Source organism: Neolamprologus brichardi, chromosome 2, assembly GCF_056152115.1.
Source record: "Neolamprologus brichardi isolate AB-2024 chromosome 2, ASM5615211v1, whole genome shotgun sequence".
In the NCBI taxonomy this organism is placed as follows: domain Eukaryota; kingdom Metazoa; phylum Chordata; class Actinopteri; order Cichliformes; family Cichlidae; genus Neolamprologus; species Neolamprologus brichardi.
The window spans coordinates 27,495,815-27,513,266 of NC_142105.1; the positions used below are offsets into that span (position 1 = coordinate 27,495,815).

The window sequence follows — 17,452 nt, forward strand, 5'->3', positions numbered from 1 at the left end:
GCACACCCAGTGCACATTTACTGCCCTACTTAATCTCCTTATCTATATATTCACCTTTCTGGCTTCTTCCTTTTGGTTTTTGTCACTCCTCCCTTCATTCCTTCTCAGTCTCTGTCTTTCTCTCCTTCTGCCTCCCCCAGTCTTCACTCACTGATGGCTCACTTGCTTTCCCTCCTCAGCCTTGCTCTGTAAAATACTGCTGTTCACGCTGAGCCAAGAGGCCCCTGCCACTACCAGTCCATTAACCACTCCAGTTTCATGCTGGCACTCAGTCATCCTATTCTTCAACTCACAGTAGGCTCTTCTTCCCCTGAGATGCATGGAAATGGAACCCATGTGTCTGGGTGTACCTATAGCCCTTTTAAGACATAGGATAAGCAACACTGATTGCTTAATTTATTCATTAAAGTGGGAGAATCATTCATTCACTACGTATTACACACAATTATTTGCTACAAGTATGATTTTAGACAATAGGAACATGGGGACACATGCATGAGGTCAAACATATCCTACACTGTGCTGAATAAATGTGAGCATGTTCCAATCAACTGTTTTTTTTCCCAACATGTTATTGCTGTTAAGGGCAGCTTCCAAAACAGAAAGGTTTTAGTAAACCAAATTACTTACAAGGAGACGTTCACATGGAAATGGTAAATGGACTGATTCTTACATAGCGCTTTTCTATTCTCCCGGAGTACTCAAAGCGCTGTATACAACATGCCACATTCACCCAATCACACCCATTCTCTATACAACTTTCTCTATACGTAGTGCTTTCTAACTACATTCAGACACATTCATACTCCGATGGATGCATCGGAGAGCAACTTGGGGTTAGTATCCAAGGATACTTGACATGCAGACTGGAGGAGCCAGGGATCGAACCACCAAACTTCCGATCAGTAGGTGACCTGCTCTACCTCCTGAGCTACAGCTACACGTGTAATCGTGTGCATTCCAGCTTATCAGCTGCAGACAGTTGACACCGTTTTCTGGTGAACAGGATAATGCAAATGTAGAATCAACCTATTAAGATTGCGATCATGACCTTTGCATTGAATTGACCATGATATTCATTCAGACCTGAATCCATCACATTTAAATGCAGAGAGATTTTAAAAAAAAAAAAAAAAAACACACATGTCTGAAAGAAAGTGTGGGCAAAGCAGACCCACTGTAAACTAAAGCAGTCTTAACTACTGTACTTGACACTGAGCCAGACTTTATGTGTGACTAAAGAGTCATGACCTGACTTGCTTAATTTGTGCAGTTATGGTAAATTACACATTTGCTGAGGTGGTTTCCCCAGGATGTTGGTGCACTGGTGCACAAAGGCACCAGCAGGCATGAGATGTTATGCTTAAAAAAAAGATCCACTTATCTTTGCTATTAATCAGACTTTTAATGATTAAAAATAATAATTATAATAATAATAATAACAACTTGCATTCAACTCTTCAAACCCATGTCCAGTGTGGCAAACAACTACCTCGTTGTTCTATTCTATTGTTCTATTCTTTTCTATTGCTAGAATAGAAGAGAATAGTCCTTTATTATTTTAGTGGTTGAGTGTATTGCAGTTGTCCTCAGAATAGGAAACAAGTGTGTTAATATAGTTAAAGGGACAGAATAATCAGTAATTGGCTATAGATTTTTGTAATAAGAGACTAAGGGCATTATTGCTACACATTTCTCCTCATAAGTGAAACGTTTAATGACTACTAATATTTACATGACAAGTAAATCAGCTGGCCAATTGAGATTGGAAAACTCCAACTTCCTCAACTCAAGAGAGAAATATAAGCCAACTAGCCACTTTCTTAGATTCTTAGATTTATTAACACAGATGTCTAATCGCGTGGAAATGACTCGATTCATTAAGGCAAGAAAGGTGTTTTAATAACTTTAAACATGGCATGGTTGATTGTAGCAGATGGACTGGTCTAAGGATTTTGGAAACTGCTGATCTACTGAGGTGGTTATGTGGGATTATCCCACATAACCACCTCAAGGGTTTACAGAGAATCATCAGAAAAAGTGAAAGTGTCCAGTGACAGGCCGTAGATGAAAAGGCCTTGTTTATGCCAGAGTTTAAGGAAAAATAGTAAAACTGCTTTGAACTGATAGGAAGGTAATTCAAATAACCACATGTTATAACCAAGGTATGTAGAAGAGCATCTCTAAACACATCTTTGTCTGAGCTGGATGACTGAGAACCTTCACAGACATTTTTCAGCACCTTGTTAAAGCTATACCGTAAAGACTTAAGGCAGTTCCGAAGGCAAAAGACGCCCACACAACTTTAAATGAGATAGACATAATAATTGGATGTGAATGTATATTTTGGTAGTATAGTACGTTTTTGTTTTAAATTCAACAGGTCTGTCTTTTTCCACTTTCAGGAAAAATATAAAATCTACATCTCTTTTATGCTATAAATTACTAAAGAAACCTAATAAAACATTACATAGTTTGCAATGATGATTAAAGTCAAAATAGGAAACAATCATTTAAATTATAGCATAAGACATCCTCTCACATAGTTTCAAATTTCAGAAACTTGAAACATTATTATTGAAACACTATTATTCTGTCTTAACACTTTACCCACTGCAATATCAAACTAGCTAAAATGATCCTACAAAATGCCAACATCCAGTTATCTACAAACAATTTATGAGGAAAAAAAAAAAAAAAAAAAAAAATCAGAGAGTTATCTCTGGAGCCCCAGGAAAAAATGCAAGTTACTGCCAAACTCAATGGCCAGAGCTAGACTCTGATCTAGAATTCACCTTGTATTCCAAACAGCTGTCCAAATGCAGTGATCCCTGGCTAATCCGCACCGTACCTTCCTGCTGGGTTGAATAAGCATGTTTATGTCAACAGCAAGGATGCTGCTCTTTTCTGTCACTCTGGGCCTGAAGAACAGAGATAGCTCTTTAGGGAGCACAGCTAAAATGATCTGCTTTATAAACAAAACACCTTGGATAAGTTCACTGTAGGCACACTGACTCATATTTTAACACTAATGATAAACCTAACTGCAGGCTACATATGGCTAACACAGTCTGTGTGAAGTGAAATCCACTGAAACACACGCACATGTTTCAGCTTACAGACATGCCTACACACAGCCTTATATCACTACAGCATGCATCTGTGGGCCAAGCCGTAGTAAACATTACACAAGTTGAGCTCTAGGTTAGTAAACATCTAAATAATGAAATTATTGTGATGAGTACAATAGAAAGATGTCTATTTTGAAGATATGAAAAAAATAACCATCTGTCACAGCTTGAATAGCCGATTTTGTATAGATGTGAAATATAGCTGAAGCTATTCCAATAACATACTGCATGAAAAAAAATATATACATCTCATGCACTGGTTATTGTGGATGTCTGTGACATCACCACGGCCCCATAACCATTCATATTGACACCTGAAGCATGATAGACACGGTGCAGTCTCCTGAAATCTCAGAAGAAAACCTTTGCATTACTAATAATCCAAATTATGTTACTACTACTATTATTATTATTATTATTATCATCATTATCATCATCAGTATTATTGTCATTATTATTATCATCATTATTATTTTTATATGATAATGAAGTTGTTTTCAAAGTTTCTCCCTCTCTGTAATCTGCACGGTCCTGCAATAATATATCACTCACTTGATGGTAAAGGCATAACTTCTTTTACAATTATGTCTCCAAACCAGTTGCACTGGGTTACAAAAAGATCAAGAGGCGCAAATCAAGTGGAAATGACACCAAAGTGTGGTGGGTGTCCGTTGTTGTGATGTCACTTTTGACAGTCGCTGTTGTTTGTAAAGTTCATATAGACTCTTCCAAAAACCATGACACTGTCTAGCAAACTATATCATGATTAAACTGAGAGATCGCGTCCCAGAAGACACACAAAAAAAATATTCACAAACAGATAAGTATTTATAAGAATACCAAAAAACAAGCTCAAAGGACAGGACATGGTCAAGATGACCTGCTGAAGTTCAACCCAAGCGTCACAATGGGAAAGAAGAGTGATTTTTAATGACTTTGCAAGTGGCATGGTTGAAACTGCTGATCTACTGAGATTACCACACACAACCATCTCAAGTATTTAGAGAAAATGGTAAAAAAAAAATTCTATCTAGTGAGTGTCCATTCTCTGGGTGAAAATGCATTCTTGATGCCAAAGGAAAATGGCCAGCCGATTCAACCTGATAGGTTTACAGGGAAATCAAACCTTGAAGCAAATGGCTACAGCAGCAGAATAACACACCATGGTTCCACTCCTGCAACTGTCAGCTAAGAATAGGAGACTAAGGCTACAATTCACATGGGCTCACCAAAATTGGACAACAGATTGAAAAACAGTTTCCTAGTCAGAGGAACCTGAACTTCAGCAGGTTGCCAGAAAGGTACTAGCAAGGTGTACCTAACAAAGTGGCCAGAAAGGATCTATTATTTCACTTAAACAAATGCAGCTGACTATTTTGTAGGTCAGATTTTAATTTTCAAAGTCCAAATACCAGAAAAACAAGCCAGCATTCCTAAATAGAGTTGAAAGGTTTGGTGGCATTCTAACAGAAGTCAGTTTTTAAATGCAACCGGTTTTCATTTCTCATTCCTAGTCATAAGTCTAACGTACTCCATCATGTATCACTGGTATGTCTAAAATGAGAAAAAACAGGAACATGATGAAGTCATAGACAAGTCAAAGCGAAAGATGGAAGAGTTGAGAAAGCTGATGTCACACTGTAGATCAGGTAGACCAAAGAATTCTAAACTCTCACAGCGGTGTAATCAAATTCTCTGCCTCTCCAAAAAAGGGTTCCTATTTCACAAACAGAAGTGCATTGTAGTCAAGGACATAAATTATTCTAGGCATGCAGAAGCTAACTTACACTTTCAGGCATACTCAGTAAAAAATAGACTCAGTTATGTACTGTTATCTCAGGTGATTGCACAATTGGTTTCTGTCTGTGACTCATATTTACTTTAGGTAGGCCTAGCCTACCTAACCCTGTGTATAGATCAGCACTGCTATAATACTAGGTGTTAATGGCCACAACAGTTTCCTTAATTTGATTTGTCTTTCAAACAGAAACATATTTTTTCCCAAAGTTGCATAGGCACAAAACCAAACATTTGCTCTATATTATCTTCAGTTTGTCACTACACCACTTATTTGAGAATGCAACTTTGCAAGGAAATGTAAAATACCCTAATATGCTGGTCTTTGTCACAAAAAGAGGGCCTCAAAGTTCAAATGCTTGCTGTTTGTACCTCGGGGCACATATCCAACTGGTTCCACACACACACACACACACACGCACGTCTTAAAGAAAAGACATGGGGGGGGAAAAAAAAAAAAAAAAAACACCTGCTCTATGAAACATTTTCCTTTCACCTGGCTCTAAAGCACAAAATATTTAATTAAGTGGGCTCTAATATGGACTGAAAACTCTTTGAGACTAACCGTTTACTTGTTCTGTGCATTCTCTATGGTTACCGTTTTTCACCTTATCAGGTTTCACCTGTTGCTAGACATGACCAAGTATTCTATTACCAACAGTTTGCTGATGACAGACATCACTACTAGTAACTCTGGCAGGCACGCACCACGCTGAATCATACATGCTGACAAAGCCAAGTAGAAACCACCTAAAGTAATTTAGATTAAGTCACTTTGGGAAGATTTTAGCCCCACCTTATCACAGAAAGTTATTTCATTCGCTTATACAGTTCTATTTAAATACTTTTGCTTTACATAGCAACTCCATATATAAAACCCACTCTGCAGAAGAAAACACTAATTATTAACTGCACATGTGCAAATGAAAGGTTTGGTGCTTGAGCTGCCGGGAGCTCGTCGGGATTGCAAAATATAAGGTTTATGGGAGAGTTTATGTCTTCGGAGTTAAAGTGCCAGTTACTTCCTCATATGCTGACTTTCTAGTACTTTGACCTCAGTCGTGAAGCACTGACAGCTGGTGAGAAGCCAGCTCCAGGGCGAAAGTAATTACAGGTACGGTGGCAGCTCGCCGCTTTGTAGCTTTACTTAAAACTTTAGAAGAAGACAATCAGTGGTTTAGTGCAGCAGTTTGGTGCCCACCCCCACTGATGGTTACATGATAAAGGTGCAGGAAGTTGAACCAGTGGGATACTCACAAATTTCTTTTTTCCATCTCCATCATCGTAGCTTTTCTTTGATTTCTTGTCCTTCTTGGGACCAGCAGCTGAGGCAGAACTCCCCGTCTGGTTATCCATATTTCTACCTTTTAATCCGTTTCCTTGAATTGGATGTCAAAATAAACAAGTGGAACAGTAATCCCTTTTTTTAGATTTTAAACGTCAATGGAAAATGCCAACTCCTTATTCCCAGGGGCCTAGGCTAGTGCCCAGGCTAACTAGCTACAATTAGCGCAGTGCTGCTAATAATTTGGTAGAAAGCCAACAGACAAAACGAGCCCCTGTTTAAGCCGCCTCTCGGTATCACTGGAGGAGGGAAATTCAAAGCACAGCCCAACACAACTCCTCGAGACGAAAAGTACGAAAACAACCTGTTGCCTTAATAAAATACAAAGTGAGGACGCCACTCTATTATTTCCCACATGCAACACAAGTCCAAGTTTTTAGAAACGTGGATTTTAGGTCCTGAATGTATACGGTACTATCTGAGCTAACCTTAGCTTCAGCTAGGCTAGCTTGTAACAGTTAGGTAAAGGAAAACAAAAAACAAAAAAACTCTTTCCGCTATCCACAAGTTGTTTCGACGACCACAGCGCGAGCGGTAAGTTGGTGTTATCAATGACCTAGGTCGACGGTGTGTCCCCAATTTGTTTCCATGGCTGTTAGAAGTTAGTAACTTTTTAACCCCTGGTTGACAGAGGGGAAACAAGTACGTCTTTAGCAATAAAGGCGTCTTCCTGTTCTTCTGACAGTCCGCTTCGCAGTAGTTGGAGGGGGGGAGGAGCCTATGTTCTGCCGCTTCACCTGAGAGGATTTATCTGACAGCTCTAACTCCACCGCATGCAGCTGATCGGCTAGACAGTTTCCAGGCATGCCGTGCAAGTTGAGACTAATAACCGGTGAAATATTTACATGACAAAGACGAGTGAAACAGACACAGCTGTGTTTGTGTCATAAATGGAACCTTACTTTTTTCTGATTACTTTAATTAGCTTTTTTTATGTATACTGTAGAATGCAAGCAAGTTCAGGCTTTTCTATACAGTGTTGTGCGAAAGTCTTTAGCCAACCGTCAGTTCTTAATGTTTTGCTAGGAAAATGGAAAATATGTGCAGAAATCTATTAAAATATGTGCAAATGTAGATGGAAGTACAGTATATAAGGCAACACGATCATGTGTACAATTCTAACAAGCTTGACAATCAATGCTTAGTATGACCACCTTTATATTTCAACACAGCTTTAACTTTTGTACAGTTATTTTCTTTATGTAATTTCTTTAAAATTAAATCTAGTCTCTGTCCAGGCTTGTTAAAGGATGCTATCCAAAGCTTGTGTTTGGATATTGGCTGCCTTTTTGTTCAATTGTCTGTCAAGATGATCCCACACTGCTTCAAAAATGTTGAAGTAATGATCAAGCAATCACGCAATCAAGCATTTAAAATTACAAATGTTTTGACAAAATTTTCAATACCACTGGCAGAAATGCATCCCCCAACCGTGACAGCCTTCACTGTCTTTTACACTTGGATGTGGACACTCACTCTTCTACTTCTACATTTGACATCCCTCAGCCTTTTATGTGTGTTTTCCTTACTTAAAAATGACACCTTTCCACTGAGATCATTTTGATGACTTCTTCTTTTGCAACTTCTTTCTCCACTTGTTCAGTTACCTCAATTTTTTTAAGCACACACTGCACACCATTCTTAGACACAGCAGGTTTTTGACTAATAGCTCTTGGTAAAATCACCTTGTTGCTAAAAACAAACTTATAGATGTTTGCAGTAGGCTGCAAGTAATAAAGTGCCTAACAATACAATTTAAAAATAAGTTATTTTCTCTGTTATCTGTTATGTGTAGACAACACAGTTTCACCCCTTGGATTAGCTGCCTGTTACCCTTGAATGATTCACAGGTCAGCTTTAAGTGGCTTAAAAATTGTCTGGTGATGATGTGGACTAAAAATTAATAATAAAAAAAATACAAAAAGTCGAAAGGAAATCTTGGAAAGAAATTAAAAATGTCTGGTGAATTATTGCTTATGACCACTTTAAAAAACATTACAAGAAAGCCTCAATTATTGGAAACAAACTATAAAGACGTTATACATATATTTTCTTATGCTTATCTGTTGCCGTGTCACAGGGGGGAGAAACCTAAGCAGAGAAGCCAAGACCCTATTCTCCATTTCATCTGGGGAAGGTATCCAAGAGGCGGGCTACTCCGATGCCTGAACCACATCAACTGGCTCCTTTCGATGTGGTGGAGTAGTTAATACTCTGAGGCCCTCTTGTATGAGCACTAACACTAGGCCCCCATGCTGCCCAAGCCTACCTCAGAATATGAACAATGATATATAATGGAATTATTTGGAATTATATATATTAGTGTTTGTGTGTATGTGCGTGTGTGACACAATGTAGCTCAATGCATTTATAGTGAAGACGACCTGCTGAAGTTCAAACTGAGCATCAGAATTTGGAAGAAAGGTAATTTAAGGAAGTTTGAATGCGCCATGATTGCCAGAGAGTGGTCAGAGTGGTAGTTCTCTGGGTGAAAATGCCTTGTTGATGCTAGAGGTCAGAGGATGGTCAGGCTGCTTGAAGCTGATAGGAAGGCAACAGAAATTCAAATAATCACTTGTTACAAACAAAGTATTCAAAAGAACATTTCTGAATGCACAGCACACTGGACCTTTAAACACCTGCACAGAAGACCACACTGTGTACCACACTGAAGCTTTAGGCAACCGAGGCTATAGAAGATGGTCGAGTCCCAGTTTGGTGTACAGGAAATTAAACCATCGTGCCTTGTACCAATGGCTCAGTCAGTTCTAAAAGCAAAAGGGGGATGTAAACCAGCACTAACAAGGTGTTCTGAATGAAGTGTCCTGTAAGTGTAAGTAGCGTTACAGTCGAGCACTAAATCGGTTCAAGAGAGGTATGAAATAACTTTTTTTTTCTCCAGTAAAATCTACTGAATTTCATGTAGCCTGAAAACTCAGTGTTCTTTTAGGGGGTTATATTTATATCATAATTCTAAATCTTTGAAAATCTAGGTGTAGGACTGACCTAAAAACTGTTACTTACTCTTTTAATGATGCACACTCTTTGTTAATCGCAGGCAGCTCATCTTATTCCCACAGGCTGGATCTAAAACAGAATTTGGTTAATGACGTCGTTTTTGGTCCTCTGCTTGTTGCTTTTTTTTTTTTTTTTTTTGCTTCGTAACCACATTGTGCATACAACTAACCAGACTAGGAGCTCCACCTAGCGGTAAAAAATATCAACTTCAGGCGCTGTAGTGTGTGGCTAGTCAGACAAAGTTAATTGACTAGTAGAAAGCAATTGTGGTGTTTCCTGCTCTGTACTGTTTTTTATTTTTTATTTCTTTTCATACACAAATGCAATTGGCACAGGGCAATGATTAGAAAATGGATACACAATGCATGTGCAGTGAATGACTGCATAAGGAATTTTCTGAGTGTGCTAAATAATTGCCCTACTCTTTTTTCTTTTCTTTTCTTTTCACAGAACCTTCCAAATAAGCACAACGCTGAGCAAATTTGGCCTTCTGTCTCCCACTTACATGGTGTGATTTCAGGGCTGCACCACAGACAAAAATAGTCACCACGTTTAGCTCTCCAGCGCAGTTTCACATCTCAAACGAAGCATTCAGTAAACACTGACTGAATATCCTAAAGATAAACATTTAAGTTTCCCTGGCTTAGGTTATTTTGAGATATAAAGCCCAACACTTCAGCACTTGCACAAACCTACGCGCACATTACACGCGCACAAGTCCCGCACTCACACGCGCGCGGGCACAGTATTACAGAGATAGGCTCGTTTTAGCTGTCCTGGTATGTGAGAGATGTTTTCCAACAACAGGATTGGTGAGGATTTGCGCATTACCAGTGGCACTGAAGCAGACAACCGTTTGGTTTATCGCAAAGGACTCGCCATACTTTTCAGCCTCGAGTCTTCATTCTTCAGAATATTAGGGCTATAAATTGCGAGAGAAAGGTTAATTAAAAGTGAAGGTGCACGATAAGAATAGCAGCCCTGTGGCACTCGTAAAAGCCCCTCTACGGACGCTTTGGATGATAAACAGTTGGCCCTTCACATCGGCCGCTGCAGCATCGTTTTCAGCTTTGCTATTCATTTACAGGCGTACAGACGAGAATATTGCCACTTCAGAATACATTTGAATATCTTTATGCGACGATATAGGTCAACGATCTGGCATTTGATAATTTTACAATGGACAAAAGGTTGGAAATCGTCTGGTGACTGTTTCGTTTCACAAGACAAGACAGTTAAGTTACAGTCTTACAAAGTATTTCACATACAGACTACTGTATAGATCATTTCTATGTTGGCAAAGGGAAACATATTTTAATTAGACAAATCAAATCAAGAGAGAGAGATGGGGAGAGAAAGAGAGAGGTTCACTTCCACATAGTCAGTGCCAAAATGTGAAGCCAATAAAATGAGGTAACACAAGCTTGGGAGCATAGCTGTAAAGGAATAGTATTGATTACGCTTTGTGTACAAGAAGGTTTCAGCAATTATTTATCAGTAAATACAAGGCTGTGGGTCTCTAATTAGAACGGGAATGATTGGCCACTTATCCTTCCACCAGCCGTAGACCTGCACTCCTCTTTGCCATCTTTTTGATTTGGTATTATGAGTCTTATAACTAAAGACATGGCATCATATAACATAAACAAGTATTTGACTGAACAGATTCCAGGTTACTGAGGCCTTAGGTTGTCCAAGACAACTAACAAAGGCAACAACTTCATTTGTCCAATACTGTATGTGCAGCAGCAGCAGTTCAGGGGTCGTCCTTAACCCCCCTGACACGAGTCTCTCTAAATACCAGTAATCCAAGAAATTGGACCTTTGGGATCTGGCCTACTTGTAGGAGGTCCGAGCCTCTCTCAGTGATCTGTCATATGGCATGGAGGCGAAGAAAGAGTTCCGGAGCTGACAGTTGATGAAGAACACAATAAGCAGCACCAACAGGAAAAGCAGCAGGCACATGACTATGTAGGTGATCAGGTCCGGTTTGTGGAGCTCGCCGTCCCGGAGTCCTCCTCCCCCTCTTCCCGTGGTGGGTCTCAGGAGTGCAGCCACGCTTACAGAGCCACCGTGGGAGGCATTCAGGGAGGAGGGGGCGTGTGTGGTGGATTGTGCCACGAGCACCAGGTCAAAGTCTGGGGTGTCGGTGGAGTTGAGGAGGATCTGTCTCAGCATGGCGCCTTGCGAGCTCACCGACAGCGTTGGTCTTCTGGTGAATGAAAACATGTGGATAAGGTTATGGAGTCTACCGACCCTTTCTTTATTCAGCCTGCCCAGTTTTCTATTTATGATACAACAAAGCGATACAAAGAATCAGCAGATGTCACTTTGCGGCCAATTTGAAAATAGTGTTTTAGGATAAGAATATCAACGTGCGCTTCTGTTAGTCTGACAAGGTCACGGATACAAAACGCAGGACACAGGATCAGGACACGGTGATGCCATCACGAAAGCACTACAAAGTAGCCCGGAGTGACACTGTAGATTTCTCGAAATACTGCTTGACATTGTGATTTCGCTCTTTGCGGAATCCCACAGCGACGTTACTTACTTTGGTGTGAGCTGCGAAGAGTTCCGCAGGTGAACTGAAGAAGACAAAATCTCGGCTCCGCATTCCTCAGCGTCCCCAGCTCTGTCTGCTCCAGCGCCACCGAGGACGCGCCGTGAAAAAGCGGTGGGTCGATAGTTTCAGATATACCCCCACAGACCATATGTCGCCGGGTATGATTATAGCGCGTCACATCGAATCGAACTGTTTAAATCCGTATGAGCGCGGATCAGACATCTACAGCAAAGCGACACACGAGAGTTTCCACTTGTTGGCTTTTAAATCCAAATCGACTCGCTACGCATGTGGTTGCGCACAGACTGGTTACTGTAGCAGTATCCAAGTGACTCTGGGTTCTGTCAGAGGTGCTGAACTTCAACGACGATCGCTGGTGCGCACACGTGTGCTTGTGCGTCGTTGCGCGCAGTCGGCTAGAACTACTTAGCCAGTGCTTGTACAGCGCGCAGAGGAATCAGCGATGTCCGCTGTCGAACCATTTGGCTTTCCTTTTATCCAGTAAAGGATCGATATTTGCTGAATTCACACTACAAACTGTCTGCTCTTACGGGTGCTCCGATCCAGTGCCACTAAAATGAGATGAAAAGAGATATTAATGGGAGACAAAATGCAACAGCACACAGCTTCCCATCTCCTCCCTCGGTTGCAAGTGTGTGTGTGTGTGAAAGTGTTTGTGGAAGTGTGTGTGTACGTGCGTGCGCGTGCGCGAGAGAGATTAGGAGAGGGCAGGGACAAAGCTAGAGACACGTCACCGGACAAGGACGTGTGTTGAAAAAAATCTATCTATCTGTCTGTCTATCTATCGTCAGTGTCCCTCCGTATAATTTTAGTCGATGGTGAGACAAATCTGACTCAGTGCCATTTCTGGCCCGGCGTGGGGAATGTCTCACACTGGTGATGAGAGAACAGGGAAAAGGTGTGAGGTTGGAGAGTGCCTGTAAGAACTAACGGGGTTATTTAATCGTAGGATGGGTCCACCTATTCTACAATTGTCTTACAGTCTTAGCGTCTGAGTAACCCACAATGGTAAACATTAAATGCATTTAAATAACACTGCTGGTCTATTGCAGTTTAAAAAAAAGAAGAAGATCTATTTATTCAAATGTGATTTATTTGTTTTGAAACCTGTGTGTGTGTATAAAATATGTTTGACATTAGTACTCGACACTAAAAAGATGTTCTAAAGATGGTGATCGGAGGACAGTTTGCTCTTGCGTGATGTTTCTGAAATGGGTGTGCATACAAAGCGAAAGTCCCCTAAAAGCCGTGCCGACCTGTTTCATATTCATCTGCACCTGTTCCGTCACAACAGAATGGCTGGCAGGCATCGAGAGCAAGGACAGAGGGGCACACACACATGCACACACACACTGTATGCAAACAGCAAATTAGAAAATGACTTTGATGCCGCATTGACACAAACTTGCATGCACACCCACACTCATACATTTGAGGCAAACTACAAATAAAAGACAAACACCCAGAGGTGTCCTGGTGCCCCACATCAACTTTGTATTCATGGATAAACCGGATTACAGTGAACCACAGTTTGATGGAATGTTAGTGTCATATGGGAAATCTAAATACAGCCTAAAGTCTTGTTTACATAGTGGAGGGACAGCAGTAATTATGACAGAAGACTCCTGTTTATTTTTCACATTTTAAATATATATGGCAGTCTGCATCCATGCTGTATTTTCTCTCCATGAGCCACCTCATCTCCATCACAGATTATAACACAAATGCACATGTGAATCTGCAAGCACAAAGGAAATTTGACCCATTTTGCATGAGTCTCTTCAAGTAGGCATCAGGTTGACAAGTGACCTACTAACACCACTTAATCAGGTGGTGTGGTTTAATTGAAAGGAGGATAAGAAAGGGGAGAAAAAGGTTGTGACATCCTCTAATATATATGTTGAATTATGTCTCACTCTGTGGCTAATATAATAATTATCAGTCTCCGAGTCACAAAGAGTTTTCATTAGGAATGTTGAATTGAAAGTCTCCATCAACTTCATTAAGTGTCTTTGCATATGAAACTTTTTCTTTGTGTTTGTTCATGTGCCCCTTTAAGCCATATATGCACACGCAAACACTAAATAACACGCCACTGCCCCTGCGTGCATCATATTTCTACATCCCACACTTTGAGTTATCTTTGCCTCACTAATTCCCCCGTGTCTCTTTTCCATTTCTCTGTTGTGTGGTCCAACTTCTTTCCTCTCTACACCCTCCTTCTCCATCTTTTTCTATTTCTTAATCCTTTTAATCCACAAAAAAGAGAGGAAAGACAACTCATCCATGAAGCACTGTGAACTCAGAATAGAGATAAACAAGAAAACTAAAAGTTTGGGGATTTTTCTGACTTTAATAATGTTGTTTTACAAGAAGAAGAAGGAAAAAAAAGAGAGAAAAGCACTTAAAAAGAAGCTTAATGTTCCTATTGATGGGGACCTAACCAAAAGCAAATGGCAAGCCAATCAAGTCAACAGGGATTATGTATGTGTAGCCTACACAGTCCAGCCACAGCACTCTCTCTTTCTCATTAACACACACAGATAAAACACGCAATGATACACACTCCTCTGCGCTGTCAGCTAACTGGAGAATTGGGTCTGCTCACGGGCTGTTATTATTTTCTGGATTTTCAGCGGGAAAGATGAACTTCTATAAAGTCCTTCCTCAAAGCTTTTACATCAGTAAGTCTCACTCACCATTAATTATTGCCATGTCAAGCGATTGTGAAGAAAAGGGCACCAACAAATGAGGTGGTAATCTGTGCTCCTGGCGATGCTTTACTCAACTGTTACTGCTAATTCCTTTGAGGCTAAACAGCTAAATAGACTCCGCTGAGTTTTGTTTATTTTTTGCTTCATGAAAGAGTAATATTGTTTTCTTGCTTTCACAGCAGGAGCTTCAATTTGCAGTGCAGTCATTTGCTGCAATGGCAGGAGTCCAATAGCCATACAAACATACTGTCTGCAGAGGCCATCCATCTCTGCTACACTAACACATAAAAACAATGTTAGCAAAGCCCCCCAAATCATCAATGATCAATATTTCTGAACAATAAAACCCCATCCGTTTGTGAGTTAAGACAGGCACAGGCAGATCCACATGACACCTGACAGCGGCGATGTTCCCAGACACACTCTCTAGACTACAAGACAGAAATGACAGAGCGAGACGGATTACAAGAACACTGACACACACGTGTAGGAGACATCTGGCATGTGTAAACCACAAGGAGGAAAATACACACCCAGCTACACACTTACATAAACACAGACAGAGAAAGGAAAACACAGCACAGACGAGATGATCACTGATGGGTGCACGTGTAGTTAGGGGTCTTTATTCTCTTATGTCAATGCACTTCCATTATCAGTGGGACTGATTGCCAACAAGAACCTAAAACAAGCTAAAAACATGACAGACAGACATCTCCCCACTTTTATTTGCTCTAATTGTACTCATTTTCTTCCAACTATCTTCTCTTTATCCTCTGAGGGAAAAATCATCAGGCAAAATAGGATTTCTCTTTGCCAGCGGATAAAATGCCCCCCCTTTGGCAGAAATCAGATGCTGCACAATTAGTCACTTGATTATCTCACCAGCACACCAAATGCTGCTTCTCATTTCAGGGAGAATTTATAAGAGATGGTTTTAACTTGTCTTACAGTAAAAGGGCAAAAATACCCAATATGAGGAGAGGCTCTCACATCGCAACATTTTAAACTATATATACATTTAAATCAGTGTTGGGGAGTAACGGAATACATGTACCGCCGTTACGTATTTAAAATACAAAATATGAGTAACTGTATTCCGTTACAGTTACCGTTTAAAAAGATGGTATTTAGAATACAGTTACTTTGTTGAAATAAATGGATTACACAGCGGTACTTCCCTGTTTCATATTGTGGCGGGTCAGGACTGTTTGGGTTTTGTTTGACAGCTACGTTCTGTTGTTCCAGGCGGCAGCGTTACGGTTGCCATGGTTACAGGGTGACGCTCTCGCTCTGCGTGTTTCCTGGGTGAGAGAGGCCTTTTTGTTGTGTTGTGCTAAGCTAATAGGCAGAATGCTACAGGTATAGCTCTAAAGAATGTAGCATCATAGGCAGTGTAGTCCGTGCTGCAGGGAGAATGGACTGTCATACACGTTATGTGTCTGTGAGCGAGGGAGGGAGAAAAAGGAAAAGTACGAGGAAAAGGAAAAAACGGGAGCTGGAAGCATGTAAATATAATAATAACCACTGCAGCCAAGAAGAGTGCCTGACGAGCCCAGTTGTAAGTAAGCTATTAAGACTCGACTGCACACTGTGTTCGTGTTTTCCTCTGAAACAATAAGTCCCGTTGGAGCAGCCTTTCAACGCCTCTCTCTGTCTCTCACTAGCAAAGTTGACTCAGACAACAAAGTAAAGCTAGTTTTCGGCTATGAGCCCGACACAGAACCCACCGTATTAGCCAGAGGTCCCTTTACTACGGTTCGGAGCCGCGGACCTTCAGTAACAGTAATAAATCACAGCAATAGTACATTCCTGTAGTTGTAAACAGCAGGATAATATATTAAGTAATCCAAAGTATTCAGAATACGTTACTCTCATTGAGTAACGTAACGGAATACGTTACAGAATACATTTTGGGACATGTATTCTGTATTCTGTAATGGAATACATTTTAAAAGTAACCTTCCCAACACTGCATTTAAAAACCAGCACATTAGCATTCAGTCCTCTTTGTGAGGTCAAAATATAGTTCAATCCTGAAGAGCATTCGCCTGAAGGAAATAAAATAAAAGTCCACAGTGAAATTACAATAACATTTTATATGTGGACTCAGATTCTAGTCCAGGGCAAGTGGGCTGCACTAAGAAAGCAGACTCAGCCTTTACGGGTCATTTCAAAGTGTAATCTTAGGAAATGTAAGAATGCAAAGATGCTGACTTGGAGATAGCCTCGCTGTTTCATTCTTTTTCATCTGCATTTCAAATGTGAGTAATTCTCAGGAAGTTGTGTTTAGGATCAGTGAAAAATCCTTTTAGGACAGAAGAGCGGGAGCACCTGAGTTAAGCTATTCCCTGGTCTGATATCTGTGCAACAGAACAGAGTTTCACCTTCCTCACACTTGAAACACAAATAATCTGGACGGAGGAGAGGGATGAAGGTGTGGAGAAGAGTGTCACAGGGAGCAGGAAAAGAAACAAACAGATCAAGTGGAAAATAACAGAACCAGTGCTCATTACTGGACATAAACTTTGATCCCACCATGAGCGTGTTTGTGTAGCTGAGTATTACTCCTGCTGTTTACAGTCACATTCTGGGAATACAGCCTCTGTATGGAGAAAAAACAAAGAGATGCTGAAACAGACGAAACAAACAGCATATTGAAAAATGCAAACAAGTAAAAACACGAGGGTAGGTGAGTAAGTACGGAAAACAAGAACAAAAAAACAAAACTGGATCCAAACAAAAAAATGACAAACGGGAAGGAGAGGAAAAGTGAGTCAGAAGATGAATGATAGAGCAAAAGCTATGACCAGCCCATAAAAGGGAAACTATGCTGTAGGTACATAAATAAACTGAGGGG

General features: G+C 40.5%; 2 protein-coding genes across 4 annotated transcripts in view; both read right to left on the bottom strand.

Moving 5' to 3' along the window:
- The window catches only part of LOC102779020 (protein diaphanous homolog 1-like), a 44,442-nt gene extending 37,485 nt beyond the window's left edge, over nt 1-6,957 (bottom strand). For both annotated transcript variants that reach the window (XM_087850074.1, XM_006781408.3), the window contains exon 1: nt 6,186-6,957. In XM_087850074.1, coding sequence (XP_087706200.1) covers nt 6,186-6,284 — 99 coding nt within the window. In that variant the 5' untranslated portion in view covers nt 6,285-6,957. The remainder of the gene's footprint in view (nt 1-6,185) is intronic.
- A 2,611-nt stretch (nt 6,958-9,568) lies between these two features.
- smim32 (small integral membrane protein 32) lies at nt 9,569-12,524 on the bottom strand. Of its 2 annotated transcripts, none has more exons than XM_035911913.2 (2): nt 11,846-12,524; nt 9,569-11,503 (listed from the first exon to the last, which is right to left on the bottom strand). In XM_035911913.2, the coding sequence occupies exon 2, from the start codon at nt 11,467-11,469 to the stop codon at nt 11,128-11,130; it is 342 nt and encodes a 113-aa protein (XP_035767806.2). In that variant the 5' UTR covers nt 11,470-11,503; nt 11,846-12,524; the 3' UTR covers nt 9,569-11,127. The 2 variants fall into 2 exon arrangements, with proteins under 2 accessions (XP_035767806.2, XP_035767811.2); XM_035911918.2 differs by having other exon boundaries at nt 9,569-11,500; nt 11,846-11,856.
- Between the last annotated feature and the right edge of the window lie 4,928 nt (nt 12,525-17,452).